This window comes from Tachyglossus aculeatus, chromosome 3 (assembly GCF_015852505.1).
Source record: "Tachyglossus aculeatus isolate mTacAcu1 chromosome 3, mTacAcu1.pri, whole genome shotgun sequence".
NCBI classification, from domain to species: Eukaryota; Metazoa; Chordata; class Mammalia; order Monotremata; family Tachyglossidae; genus Tachyglossus; species Tachyglossus aculeatus.
The window spans coordinates 80,264,049-80,279,707 of record NC_052068.1 but is presented as its reverse complement, the minus strand read 5'-3'; the positions used below and the strand labels follow the sequence as shown (position 1 = coordinate 80,279,707).

Genomic DNA, 15,659 nt, shown 5'->3' with positions numbered 1-15,659 from the left:
GTGAAACTACATTTCTCCAGAGGCAGAGGGACAGATTCACTGTATCTCACAGCAGTAATGAGGTTATTTTGGGTGGAGTAAAGGTTATAGAATTCTCTTGGAGGCACTTAGGACAAGTTTCTTTCTTTTTACCCGAGCAAGCCACGAGATACACTCCTAACATCCTCACCCTGGGCTTCAAGGCTGTCCATCACCTTGCCCCCTCCTACCTCACCTCCCTTCTCTCCTTCTCCAGCCCGCACCCTCTGCTCCTCTGCCGCTAACCTCCTCACTGTACCTTGTTCTCGTCGACCGCCTGCCCACATCCTCCCCCAGGCCTGGAATGCCCTCCCTCCGCACGTCCACCAAGCTAGCTCTCTTCCTCCCTTCAAAGCCCTACTGACTGCTCACCTCCTCCAGGAGGCCTTCCCAACTAAGTCCCCTTTTTCCTCTACTCCTCCCCATCCCCCCTGCCCTACCTCCTTCCCCTCCCCACAGAACCTGTATATATGCTTGTACAGGTTTATTACTCTATTTATTTTACTTGTACATATTTACTATTCTATTTATTTTGTTAATGATGTGTATCTAGCTTTATTTCTATTTATTCTGATGACTTGACACCTATCCACATGTTTTGTTTTGTCGTCTGTCTCCCCCTTCTAGACTGTGAGCCCGTTGTTGGGTAGGGACCGTCTCTATATGTTGCCAACTTGTACTTCCCAAGCGCTTAGTACAGTGGTCTGCAAACAGTAAGCGCTCAATAAAGATGATTGAATGAATGAATGAACAACTAATCACTGAGGTACTGGTTTTCTGGTTGCGGTTTTAATCATAGTTTTCCCTTTTGCATTTCTTTACAAGTATATCCTTCCAAGAAAAGTATTATTTTCTGTCAGTTATTGGATTTGGGAATCCTTTGTCAGGCATCTTCACAGAAGTGCCTTACAGCTTTTCCAAGAACTTCTGCCAATTGTCTTTTGAATCCCAGCCAAATTTCAAATCTCTTCAAAATTGCCTCAGTTGGTGGAGGGTTTCTTTTTTTTTTTTCTGCTCATTTGGGTGACTTTGTCATGGAGGCTTTTGTGTCATATTCTTGTTATTTGTATGAAAGTAAAATAAACAAGGATATATGATTTAGCTTGATAACCAGTGTATGTTTGTTAGCCATGAAAATAAGGAAAACATTTACAGGGCTGAAATTTTCAAATCACACATATGAAGGCTTATTCATTCATTCATTCAATCGTACTTATTGAGCGCTTACTGTGTGCAGAGCACTGTACTAAGTGCTTGGGAAGTACAAGTTGGCAACATAGAGAGACGGTCCCTACCCAACAATGTGCTCACAGTCTAGAAGGGGGAGACAGACAACAGAACAATACATGTGGACAGGTGTCATGTCATCAGAATAAATAGAAATAAAGCTAGATACACATCATTAACAAAATAAATAGAATAGTAAATATGTACAAGTAAAATAAATAGAGTAATAAACCTGTACAAGCATATATACAGGTGCTGTGGGGAGGAGAAGGAGGTAGGGCAGGGGGGATGGGGAGGAGGAGACGAAAAAGGGGACTCAGTCTGGGAAGGCCTCCTGGAGGAGGTGAGCCCTCAGTAGGGCTTTGAAGGGATGAAGAGAGCTAGCTTGGCGGATGGGCAGAGGGAGGGCATTCCAGGCCAGGGGGAGGACGTGGGCCGGGGGTCGACGGCAGGACAGGTGAGAATGAGGTACAGTGAGGAGATTAGTGGCAGAGGAGCAGAGGGTGCGGGCTGGGCTGGAGAAGAAGAGAAGGGAGGTGAGGGAGGAGGGGGCGAGGTGATGGACAGCCTTGAAGCCCAGGGTGAGGAGTTTCTGCCTTATGCGCAGATTGATTGGTAGCCACTGGAGATTTTTGAGGAGGGGAGTGATATGCCCAGAGCATTTTTGCACAAAGATGATCCGGGCAGCAGCGTGAAGTATAGACTGAAGTGGGGGGAGACACGAGGATGGGAGATCAGAGAGGAGGCTGATGCAGTAATCCAGTTGGATGAGAGATTGAGCCAACAGGGTAGCGGTTTAGATGGACAGGAAAGGGTGGATCTTGGCAATGTTGCGGAGGTGAGACCGGCAGCTTTTGGTGATGTGAGGGGTGAACGAGAGAGCGGAGTCGAGGATGACACCAAGGTTGCGGGCTTGTGAGACGGGAAGGTTGGTAGTGTCTTCTACAATGATGGAAAAGTCAGGGAGAGAGCAGGGTTTGGGAGGGAAGATAAGGAGTTCAGTCTTGGACATATTGAGTTTTAGATGGCGGGCAGACATCCAGATGGAATTTTATTATGTTGGAATTGAAAATATCCCATCTTCACAATATTATTTTGCAAATTGATAGGCCCTCTGGGACAAATTGTGCTCAATTTAAGCTTGAATCTTACTGATTGGAATTGTTTATTTCATCACCAAAGTCTAGGAAAATAAATGTTTTCCTTAAGAAATCAAATATTCTTCATCAGAGATTTTGCATTCAATCTTAGTGGTAAATGTGGCTTCCACTTGTTTATGAAATTTCAAGTTCTAAAGTTGTGAGACCTTAATCAATCAATCAATCAATCAATCGTATTTATTGAGCGCTTACTATGCGCAGAGCACTGTACTAAGCGCTTGGGAAGTACAAATTGGCATCACATAGAGACAGTCCCTACCCAACAGTGGGCTCACAGTCTAAAAGGGGGAGACAGAGAACAGAACCAAACATACCAACAAAATAAAATAAGTAGGATAGAAATGTACAAGTAAAATAAATAAATAAATAAATAAACAGAGTAATAAATATGTACAACCATATATACATATATACAGGTGCTGTGGGGAAGGGAAGGAGGTAAGACTTGGATGGAGAGGGGGACGAGGGGGAGAGGAAAGAAGGGGCTCAGTCTGGGAAGGCCTCCTGGAGGAGGTGAGCTCTCAGCAGGGCCTTGAAGGGAGGAAGAGAGCTAGCTTCCTTAAAAAAAATTCTTAAAAATTCTTAACCTTAAAAAACCTTAAAAAAATTCTCCTTAAATAAGTTTTCTTATGGCATTGTTTAGAGGATAAAATGATGTTGTTGGAGTCAGGGTTCTTGAGTTTCCCTCACTAATTTGCAAAATACTTAACCTTTGTGTCTCAGACTGTCCCAGACTTGAGTGAATTTGGAAAGTGAATGAACTTGGCAGTTGAATTTTAATCCAGGCAAGACAGAAATGATCCTTAGAAGCTAAGAACAACAACTGAGGGCTGCAATATGCGTCTTTAAAACCTTTCCTAGACAAGGGGGTGTGTTGCTTTTTGCCTTTCTCAATCATGTGTTTGGACATAAATAGACTCGGTTTCTGGGTCCAGCCTTGCAATTATCTCCCAGTGAACTTTAGGTAAATTAGCCCCCACAGTCACCCCTCCCTATTTCTGCTTGGCAATTTGGAAATGATGTAATTTCCCATCTTCATTAACCTCGGACTATTAATTATTCGGTAACAGATTATTTAGTGGTTCGAACTCCTTAGAGAAGAATAGCACAATGCAACTTCAGACAGGGTTTAAACTGAGGAGAGGAGATGGAGGAAGTGAGAAAAGTGTCTTGCAAAACCCAGATCCAGGCTTTTTCTTTCATTAACGAACATAGTGGAAAGGGTTAAGATGTACCCCTGAAGGAGGAAAACCATTCAAATCCATAATTTGCAGAAGCAACCCCAGAAGCTATAAAATGATGAAGTTTAATCTTTAAGGATGAAGAGTGTTGGGCCTGTGGGTGCTGCATTGATTTTTTTGCTTGCACAATACACACACATACTCGTGTGCACACACGTGGACTACGTATCTATTGAGTACTTACTGTGTGCAGAGCACTGTACTAAGCGCTTGGAAAGTACAATTCGGCAACAGATAGAGACAATCCCTACCCAATAACGGGCTCACAATCTAGAATGATAATAATTATAATTTTGGTATTTGTTAAGCACTTACTATGTGCAAAGCACTGTTCGAAGCACTGGGGAGGATGCAAGGTGATCAGGTTGTTCCATGTGGGGCTCACAGTCTTAATCAGCATTTTACAGATGAGGTAACTGAGGCACAGAGAAGTTAAGTGACTTGCCCAGAGTCACCCAGCTGATAAGTGGCGGAGCTGGAATTTGAACCCATGACCTCTGACTCCCAAGCCCATGCTCTTTCCACTGAGCCACGCTGCTTCTCAAAATAATGGTATTTGTTAAACGCTTACTATACTAAGCACTGGGGTGGATGCAAGCAAATCGGGTTGGGCACAGTCCCTGTCCCAGGTTGGGCTCACAGTCTCAATCCCCATTTTACAGATGAGGTAACTGAGGACCAGAGAAGTGAAATGACTTGCCCAAGGTCACATAGCAGACAAGTGGTTTGCTTTGAACAGTGCTTTGCACATAGTAAGCACTTAATAAATGCCATTATTATAATTATTAAGTGGTGGAGCCGGGATTAGAACCCATGACCTTCTGACTCCCAGGGCTGTGCTCTATCCACTATGCCACGCTGCTCCTTCTAGAAGGGGGGAGACAGACAACAAAACAAAACAAATCAAATAGATAGGCACAGATGCCATTTTCCGCATCCTTTTTGATTTATGAAAGACAGCGTTTTTGAAGTAAACTAACACAACAGAGAGGAAATAGTATCTTTTCACAGTTGATCCCTGTTTTGCATCGTTGCCCAGGCAGACCAATCAGTACACCAAAAATGTGTATTGAGCACTCACTCTATGCGGTACCCTGCACTAAGCATTTGAACCAGTGAAATAGTATTAGTAGACATGATCCCTTCCCTCAGTAAGCTTGCAATCTAACTGGGGAAACAAAAGAAATTACACAAAGGAGGAAGAAGGAAAGGGGATATGTACTTAGATTTATGCCTAAGTCATAGGATATGTATAGGAGATGACAAGACCTTGAACAAGATGACAAGCTTATTGACGTCTCTGAAACCAGTTTCCTAAAATAAACGGTGTCTTACCTTTCCTCTGACTTGAGTCGAATGCCACGAATCTAAAAGAAGAATCAAAATATCTTTTGACCTTTGTAAGTGCCGAGCAAGGCAACTAATTTCATGTCATTGGCCCTACCTTAGAATTATTTTTATTTGAATGGACTACTTTTTTGAAACCTAAAGGAATGTTGAATGTTTCCGGAACATGTCTGTTCTGTGACAGACAAGCTAGTAAGTGGAGGATGGTTTTGTTCATTAAGTAGCACTTTGAAATAAATGGCCAATCATTATTAATTCACTTGGCATTCATTGTAATAAGATAAATCATCACAAATTCATTTGGTTTTAAAGTGCCGATAATCTGTAACCCCGCAGGAATTTCATTGTAATGCCCCCATTTAATTAATATGTCATCCAGCGCTTAGAACAGTGCCGGCACTTAGAACAGTGCTTCCAGCGCTTAGAACAGTGCTTTGCACATAGTAAGTGCTTAATAAATGCCATTATTATTATTATTATTATTATCATTATGATTTTTTTTGTGACCTTTTTCTCCCTATACTTTAGACCTTTGTATGGAGGATGTGGTCCTTTTCCTAAATTCACATAGTCAGGGTTTTCATTATAGATATCAGCATTCAGATCTCCATGGGTAGAAGTCTTACCTGACATAAGCCTGAGACACTTCCCTCCCAGTGGCAGTTCTCACCCCGCTCTTCCACATGTCCGCTGTGTGACCTTGGGCCTTAACTTAACTACTCTGGGCTTCAGTTACCTCATCTGTAAAATGGGGATTAAGAATGTGAGCCACATGTGGGACAGGGATTGTGTCCAACCTGATTGATTTGTTGTTACCCCAGTGCTTAGAACAACAACACTTAGCACAAGTACTATTATTATTATTATTAATAATAATAATAGAATTACTGCGATTCAAGCAACAGTTGTTTCAGATGGGTTGTGGTAAAGTTTACTTGCCAAGTATTGAATTCTGTGATTTACCTTACAATGTCCCCTAGGATGGACACTGAAGGATAGGGGTGGAGCAAAAAGCAAGATCCTAGGCCTCCAGCAGCACATTAATGTGTATATCCTCCACACACACACACACACACACACACACACACCCAATCAATCAGTCGATCGTATTTATTGAGCGCTTACTGTGTGCAGAGCACTGTACTAAGTGCTTGCCCACATATACACACATACCCACCCATACACACATACCCACACACACCCTTTTATACACAACCTGCCTTTGTCATGCTAGACCTTCGTGCTGCCCATGGTCTCAGGTCTTCCTCTTGGGGGGCTGGTTTGAGATAAAATCTAGGCACCTACCCCTCAATGAATCCATAAGGACTCTGCACACTATTATTTCCCTCCCTTTATTTCTACTCCCAAAGATGAATTGTCTTGGACTTCCTTCAGGCCAGTTTTGGGGGAAGGGACTCTCTGCCCCACAGTAGAGATGGTTGAGTCCTCAGTTCCCTAATGACTCACCTGTCATCAGGGGCCCCTCCCAGTGTTCAGGACTGGCCTATGCTCAGCCTTTCTGAGCATTAGTGTTCAGTTCTGAGGCCTTCACAGGGTCATTTCAGTCCATCTTCTCCTCTTGCTTGACTTTGGATGGTCCACGTTCACACTCTGCTTCCCAGATCATTTTTCTAAAAACTGTTCAGTCTGCAGCTCCTGACTCCTCAAGAACCTCCAGTGGTTACCCATCCTTCTCCACATAAAACAGAAATTGCTCACCGTCGGCTTGAAAGCAGCTGACTCGCCTCCTTCTTATTCTATGTCCTTGATTTCTTACTACAACCCAGTCTGCACACTTGCTCCTCTAATGCCAACCTATTCATAGTACCTCAGTGTCCTCTGTCACTGCCTACCCCTGTCTATGTCCTCCCTCAGGCCTGCAACTTCCTTTTCCTTCATATGTGACAGACCACCACTCTCCCCACCTCCAAAGCCTTACTACAATCATATCTCCTCCAAGAGGCCTTCCCCTACTAAGACCCTCATTTTCCCTACTCCCCCTCCCTTCTGCATCATTATGCATTTGGAGCTGTACTCTTTAAACACTTGATCTCCACCCCATCATCAGCCCTACAGCACTTCAGTACCTATCCGTAATTTAATGTCTGTTTCCCCCTCTAGGTTGCAAGCTTCTGGTGGGCAGGGAATGTGTCTATCACCTCTGTTGTATTCTCTGAAACATTTTGTAAGGTGCTGTGCACACCATAAGCACTCAAGAAATGCCAATGACTGATCGATTGATCCAGAACTTGTGTCCTCCTGTTGGCTATTCCCCTTCATCTGTAGAGTTCCCCCACCATCTTTCAGTAGGGCCTGTCGTTGGGAAAGTTATTCCATCTCTTCCAAAGAGATATTTGTGACTTTCAGGCTTATTCTGATGATTCATAGGTCCAGTTAGTTGTCTGAGAGAAAATTTTGCACGTTGGAGTGATCTTGTAAAAAGGGTAGACTACATTTCCTACTGAACTGTGCGCACCGTGTGTGGAGTGTAAATCACACTAATTTTGGCAACAAGCACAGAGCCAGTCCGTTTGAGGGCAAAAGATCTTTGTGGACTAGTGCTGGTTTTCCCTGTCCTGTCATTCACTGTAAAAGCACTTCCAACATATCTGGGCCAAGTAGTCATATTCTCCATATGATCTGTCCCAGTTTGTCAGAAAGATGATTGAAAATATGAATAAATCTCTCGCTTACCCACTTGTTTATCTTTGCTGTTTGGAAAAAATTGTCAGAGTAGTGAGCAAGCTTCCTCAACAGCTCCCACCACAGAGGCTGAGGTAACTGGCAACGTCCCCAATATTGCCCAAATGGTGTTGCCTGTAATGAATACAGCAGTAGTGGAGTACATTTAAGAAAAAATAATGATTGAAATACTATAAAACATTATACTTAGGAAACTTTACTTCACCTTTGCAATATTACTTACCGAAGATATGTCCCTAGGCAGCCCTATTCACTTCGATTGAAAGCCACAGCTGCTAGTTTCTGAGAGGTGTCCTCAGAGAGCAGTGCCAGTGTTTTTTCTGCAGCTCATACCGCTTTCTAGGAATAGAGAATTAACAGGAAAGTGGGAAATTTCTTGACATTTTGAAATATCAAACTGATGGACTGGAGTAGGCAATGGGTATTAAAAATAATGGAATGAAAATATGAGTGCATGTAAGGTAGTACCCATTCCTAAAGTTGCATTTAGTGAAATACTTCAGAATCCCTTTATCATGGAGGAGGATTTACTGAACACAGCATAAGCATTCTTGAAAATATAAAAACTTAAGAGAAGACCCTAACTATAGCTGCGGAATCATTTATTAATCAGGTGCCCAACAAAATAATCTTGAGCCATTTTTTGTACTTCACTTCTCCAGTTTTTTGTCCTAGGTTGGCCTGAACAAAAAGGGAATTCTAATGCAAAGAGGGAGATCTGTGGAAAATGGAGATAGTAATAAAAAACAGTCCAACAGGGTATACGTTCTCTGGTCCTATTCCTATCTTGTTCCAGTCTAGACTTCCATTTCTCCTTTGAGCTAATTTCTATTACCCACGCTGATGTCACTGACCACTTTATATTAGTATTTGGACATTGGACGACTATTTTTATTAGCTTTTCTCACCATCTCTGGGAAATAAATAGGAGTCAACTTTTACATGTAAGACTCTGGTACTATAAAGTTAATTGTATATTCCTCTCTACAGTTGTACATCTGGCTCAATCCATACCACCCCTTTAATTTTGTCCACACTGAAGAAAACATCCAGAACACCCAAAACAAAGTAGTATATTTGGTAAATTTAAAATATTTCTTGAGCCCACACTTCAAAAATGGAAAGACCTATTGGAAGTTACCGAGTCAGTAAATCATATTCTGTTACATTCAAGGACATCAATAAATATTTCAGATAAATGGATGATAATGATGATGTTCGTGGTGTTTGTTAAGCCCTTATTATGTGTCAAACACTGATCTAAGCACTGGGATAGATACAGATTAATCACATCAGACACAGTCTCTGTCCCACAAAGGGCTCCCAGTCTAGGAGGGAAAACTGGTATTGAATCCTCATATTATATTGGGAACAAATGCTGAAATTAGTGAAATTAAGTAGTTTTCCCAAGATCACACAACGGACAAGTGGCAGAGCCAGGATTAGAACACAGGACCTCTGATTCCCAGGCTAATGCTTTTTCTATTAGGCCATGCTGCTTCCTGTAGACTTAGTATAGTGCAAGTACTCAATAAGTACGATTTAATGAATGAATGTTATTATTCACCAATTTGTCTATTATACATATGTATAGGTATATACATATTTTTTGTGTGTATATATAAAGTAAACATACATAGATGTTTATTCAATTAATTATTCAAATACATTGCTTGTTTGTAAGTACTTATGTTTCTCTCCCCATTAGAATGTAAACTCCTTGTGTAGCTAGATTGTGAGCTCCTTCACAGCAGGGATCACATCTGGCTATTCTATTGTACTCTCCCAAATTCTTTAGAACAGTATTCTGTATATAGTAAGTGCTTCATAAATGCCATTGTTGGGTCAACTGATTGATAGTGGGCAAGCAATTTGTCACTTGCTTTTTGTACTTAGCACCATGCATTGAATCTAGCAGGTACTCCCTGAGAACTACTACAATAATAATAATGATGGCATTTGTTAAGTGCTTACTATGTGTAAAGCACTGTTCTAAGCGCTGGTGTCCACACCCACTATGCCCCAGCTTGACCATTTCATTCCTTCCAAGCGATTTGGCTCACTGAATTTCACACTCAACTCTCCCAATTCATCAAACAACGGTATTTGGTGACTGCTTACTGTGTACAGAGCACTGTACTAAATGTTTGAGAAAGTACGGCATAATAGATTTGGTAGACATAATCCCCATCCAAAAGGATCTTACAGTCTACAGTCACCTTTCTCATGCTGCTCCCCTGGCCTATAACTCCTCTACCCCAATCCTGCAGGCCAGAAATTTCCATATTCAACGCTCTAGTAAAATCCACCATCTCTAACAAGCCTTCTCCAATTAATTCCTAATACCCTGAATCTTATCATCTGAATGATTAGTAACAATAATAGTAATAATTCTGGTTTTTGCTAAGTGCTTACTGTGTGTCAGACACTGTACTAAATACTGGGGTGGATACAAGCAAATTCATTCATTCATTCAATCGTATTTATTGAGCGCTTACTGTGTGCAGAGTACTGTATTAAGCGCTTGGGAAGTACAAGTTGGCAACATATAGAGACGGTCCCTACCCAACAGTGGGCTCACAGTCTAAAACTCCTTGTGAACAGGGCATGGGTCTCTTGCCTCTGTTGTACATGGGCTTCACATTCTCAATCCCCATTTTACAGATGAGGTAACTGAGGCCCAGAGAAGTGAAGTTACCTGCCACACAGTAGACAAGTGGCAGAGCCAGGATTAGAACCCATGACCTTCTGACTCTCAGACCCCCATGCTTTATTCACTATGCCAAACTTTCTCACTTACATATTTACTTATACCCAAGTTCAGTACCTGTGTTATTGCATGTATTCTGTTGTATATTCATTTTTTTAATTATCATCACTCTATTTGTAAATGTTTTTGCATCTTTCTACCCCATGAGAGTGTTAATCAATCAATCAATCGTATTTATTGAGCGCTTACTGTGTGCAGAGCACTGTACTAAGCACTTGGGAAGTACAAGTTAGCAACACATAGAGACAGTCCCTACCCAACAGTGGGCTCACAGTCTAAAACTCCTTGTGAACAGGGCATGGGTCTCTTGCCTCTGTTGTACGTTGCCGAATACTTAGTATAGTGATTATATCTCCTGGCCACTCAATAAATGCCACTACTGCTTAATCTAAACCATTAAATTAAAAAAATCAAGAAGGAATATGCTTAGGCTTATGGTTTATGTAGCCATAAGTTAAAAGCTTCTACAGGTTTGTTTCTTGTATCCCTTTAGGACCAAAATTCATCAAAGTTAATCTGTGATGTAATATATCAAACTAATAATATAGTTATATTATATATAGTTATAGATATAGTTATATATATATAGTTATATAGTTATATATATAGTTGGTGAAGCAGCGTGGCTCCGTGGAAAGAGCCCGGGCTTTGGAGTCAGAGGTCTTCGGTTCAAATCCCGGCTCCGCCACTTGTCAGCCATGTGACTTTGGGCAAGTCACTTCACTTCTCTGGGCCTCAGTTCCCTCACCTGTAAAATGGGGATTAAGACTGTGGGCCCCCTGTGGGACAACCTGATCACCTTGTAAACTCCCCAGCGCTTAGAACAGTGCTTTGCACATAGTAAGCGCTTAATAAATGCCATTATTATTATTATTATTATTATAAATAACAGTATATTTACGGGGTAACTACTGTGGGGAAAGCTATGTATGAAGCATTTGGGAGCATTAAAAAGTAGTAAAAGGCGTAAATCTTGCCTTCAATGAGCTTACAGTCTGATGTGCTTTTTTTAGACCATTATAGACATAAAAAGACAAATGACTCACCTGTTTGCTTTTTTTCTTCCCTTTTTTTGTTTTATTTAAACCATAGGTAAGGCATTGACGTTTCTTCTACTGCAACCACCCAGTCCCAAACTTCCTCCACACAGCACCATTCGTAGAACGGCTATTGATCTGATTGGAAGAGGCTTTACCGTATGGGAACCTTATATGGATGTTTCTGCTGTCTTAATGGGACTTCTAGAGCTCTGTGCTGATGCTGAGAAACAACTTGCAAAGTACGTCTCCGCTCTTCTTCTTATTTTCATGTATTCTGTTTCATCGGTGTATTTCCTTACAAAGTTACTCCACGGAACAAACAAAATTACAAAGTATTAACTCTCTAATTGAGAAGAGAAAATACAAAGGGAAATTATGAGAAGCAGCGTGGCTCAATGGAGAGAGCATGGGCTTTGGAGTCAGAGGTCGTGGGTTCAAATCCAGCCTCCGCCAATTGTCTGCTGTGTGACTTTGGGCAAGTCACTCAACTTCTCTGTGCCTGTTACCTCATCTGTAAAATGGGAATTAAGACTTTAAGCCCCATAATAATAATAATAATAATGGCATTTGTTAAGCGCTTACTATGTGCAAAGCACTGTTCTAAGCGCAGGGGAGGATACAGGGTGATCGGATTGTCCCACATGGGGCTTACAGTCTTCAACCCCATTTTACGGAGACAACAAATATTGACTCCCCGTTTGCAGTTGAGGAAACTGATATGCAAAGAAGTTTGACTGGCCCGCAGTCACACAACAGGCAAGTGATGAAGACAGGATAAAACTGAGGCACAGAAAAGTTAAGTGACTTGCCCAAAGTCACACAGCTGACAATTGGCAGATGTGGGATTTGAACCCATGACCTCTGACTCCGAAGCCCAGGCTGTTGCCACTGAGCCACGCTGCTTCTCATAATGTGGGGCAAACTGATCACCTTGTATCTCCCCAGCACTTAGAACAGTGCTTTGCACATAGTAAATGCTTAGCAAATACCAACATTATTAAATCAAGTGAATTCTTCCAGTTTGGCTTGATCTATGACTTGACTTGTATCTCCATTTCTGGTTAGGTATCCATCATGGAATTTGAACAGTTCTCAGTGATGAATAACCTTTCAGAAATGGAGAACAATAAAAATGTATATAATCCTATAGAAAGCCAACATTATAATTTGAAGTTAAAATTCATATTTAACAATAAAGTACCTCGAGATGGTGGCTTCTAAGGGACTTATGCATAAGGTTGCTCAATCAAACCAACTGGAACACTAGCACCATCATAATCTTTTAATACAAAGTTCGACCACATATGTTTGAACAGTAAATGTGAAGGATTACATTTTGATGGATTTTTTTCATTAATGCACAAATTATCAACAATGCTTAAATGCCTAAATTGCAATTTTATAGTTTGATTTCTGCATTTTTAGCAGTAATTGGTACGAGAATGTAATATTCTTTTTGCCAGTGGATTAAAAAGCTCTACTCAGCTGGAGAAAAGAAAAAGGTAATTTCTAGATCTCCAGTTTTAGCCCACAGTCTCGTGTTTTCCCTGTTGGCATTTCTGCCAGCGGACTTCTTCCTAAGGCTGAATAGCACTGATTTTAGTCTGCCACATGTACTACTGTTGAACAATGAAAAGAAAGACAATGCAAGGGAGAGGTATCGTAGTTTAATGTCAGAGCTCTTAATCAGAATGAGCTGTGCCAGGACAACACACTGATTGGAATTGCAAGCAGTTGTCTGCTTTTTTACAGCCAGAGGCAGAAGAACTGTATATATGTATTAGGGTTTAGTAGGAGAGAGCAAAGAGAGGATATGAGAGATTTGAGAATCAACAGAGGTCTGAGATGGAACCAAAACAAGTGTCTAATTCATCCTTATCCATCTAGACATTACACAAAATAAAGACATTTCTCCCAAAATGAAATCTTTAGCCAGATGCATTCTAGTACTTCAGCGTGGTATCCATGACTGATAGTTTGGCAGTTATTGTTCTAGGAATATATTTTAGTAAACTCCTCGAGGGTGATTATGTCTACTAACTCCATTGTATGCTCCTTAGTGCTTAGCATTGTGCTCTGCACAAAGTACGGGTTCAAATAATACTGATTGATTGATTGATTGCTGCTGAATCATTTGCAAAATTGTTAAATGATTTTTAACCTCACATGCTCAAACCCTCACTGTATTTTCTAGCATTTCTTTTTTCTGGTTTTCATAGTTTTTCATAATTTAAGCTTTGAAGCCAACAAAACATACGGGATACATTTGAAATATTTCTGTTCATTCTTAAACCTTCCTGATCCAAATCAATAACTCAGTAGTTCAGCTTTTCGTTTCAAAATTTCTGAGTGTTTTATCCCGTGTTTCATATGAATTTCAAAAATCACAACTATTCCCGGCGTATTGCTATATTGCTGTGATATTTAGGTCCAGCTCCACAAGCAGTTGCAACCAAACCTATGAATTTCCTTGTCCAAGTTGTCAAGAATCATTCTGTGGGAGACAAGTCTGTGGGCTAAGGTTGAACCTGAGATGCGTGAATAAATGCATTCACACAATCAACTGAAGCAGCAAGACCTAGTGGATAAAACATGGACATGGGTGTCAAAGGACTTGGGCTTTTATCCTGTCTTCATCACTTGCCTGTTGTGTGACTGTGGGCAAGTCAAACTTCTTTGCATATCAGTTTCCTCAACTGCAAATGGGGAGTCAATATTTGTTGTCTCTCCTATTTAGAGTGTCAGCCCCATGTGGAACAGAGACTGTACCCAGCCTGATTAACGTGTATCTACCCAGCACTTAGAACGGTGCTGGATACCTAGTAAGCCCATACCATAAAACCAAACAGACCAAAAAAAAAAAAAAAACTTTCACCAGAGCTACTAACAAGTAGCAAAATTGACTGATTTAGTTTCGTCTTCATAACTTTTTACTGCTCAGGTTCTGGAAAAATGCTGATAAATGGAGAAATAGCCAAAAGGCAGGCAGTGAAGAGGTTGGAGGGAATGGATAGGACAGAGAATAATCAAGAAATACATATCTGGTCTTTATACCCTTTTAAATGAAAGAAACTCATCAAGTGTACAAATGTGAGGAAAAGGTACCTGGAACTGGAAGACTTTTATACCGTGCTAATTGCAACATTTCAGTCCCTTCCAAGATAGGTAATAAATTCCACAGTCTCCATGCAAGCATACATGATATAGCCAAGTTTTGATACTCAGAAATGTTGCTGAATCGTGAATGGCTGTGTTTTTCCCATAGAGGTACATACATTTTGATACTCAGAAATGTTTCTGAATCGTGAATGGCTGTGTTTTTCCCATAGAGGTACATACAGTGAGTTTACCTCTGTCCTAGAACCAGCTTGGCGTGGTGTCTTCGCCCTGTAGGTAAATGTAAATCCTTCTCCCATCTCCTTCACCCATCCCTCTTTCCTTGCCCTGTTCCTAGCTTGAGGCTTCCCAGCCCGTCAACATATTTTTGTTTGAACTTCAGTCGCTGAAATTACCTTCTTGGGCCTTCCTCCCTCTGTCCCACTCTCCAGTTCTGAAGAGTTTAACATTATCGTGGTTCCCACTGAAACTGTCCTGATGGCTGAACGCCTGGATCTTGATCCCCTCCAACTTGGCTTTTCCCAGCTACCTTTCTGTTGGACCACTCTCCGGCCAACTTCACCTTCTCTTCCTGGCCGTGTCCCTGAGACCTGTGGTCTCTTTCCCCTCTGCAGCTGCTTTTCCTTTCCTAGTTGATTTGCTGGCACTTTCTGGCCTGCAAGCCTGATTTTTCCAAATAAATATCTCCCCTCAAAATATTTGGCAGGCCGCCTTTCTTTAGTTTCTTTCTATTTCATTATTTGAATGTGTGGCAAATAACAGTTCAACTGTTAACAGCCACCTTTCTTTAGCTTCTTTCTATTTCATTATTGGAATGTGTGGCAAATAACAGTTCAACTGTTAACAGTTTAACATAGTCATCTAGCATTTTCATATTCTCTGAAGTAACTAAAATGTAATTACAAAAGAGTTTTTTTAAGATAGTTTCATATGTTCTAGGTTAAAGCTTACATATGTTTACCAACTCCACCTAACATGGCTTAGGTAAGAATTGGGCCATGTTAGTGAAGGCATTTGTGAAACAAAAATATCCCTA

The 15,659-nt window shown here is 41.1% G+C and overlaps 1 protein-coding gene across 1 annotated transcript in view; it reads left to right on the top strand.

The window, feature by feature from the left end:
* WDR7 (WD repeat domain 7) overlaps positions 1-15,659 on the top strand; it is a 451,784-nt gene that overhangs the window by 301,429 nt on the left and 134,696 nt on the right. Inside the window, exon 22 of the mRNA XM_038743534.1 lies at positions 11,559-11,745. Coding sequence (XP_038599462.1) covers positions 11,559-11,745 — 187 coding nt within the window. The remainder of the gene's footprint in view (positions 1-11,558; positions 11,746-15,659) is intronic.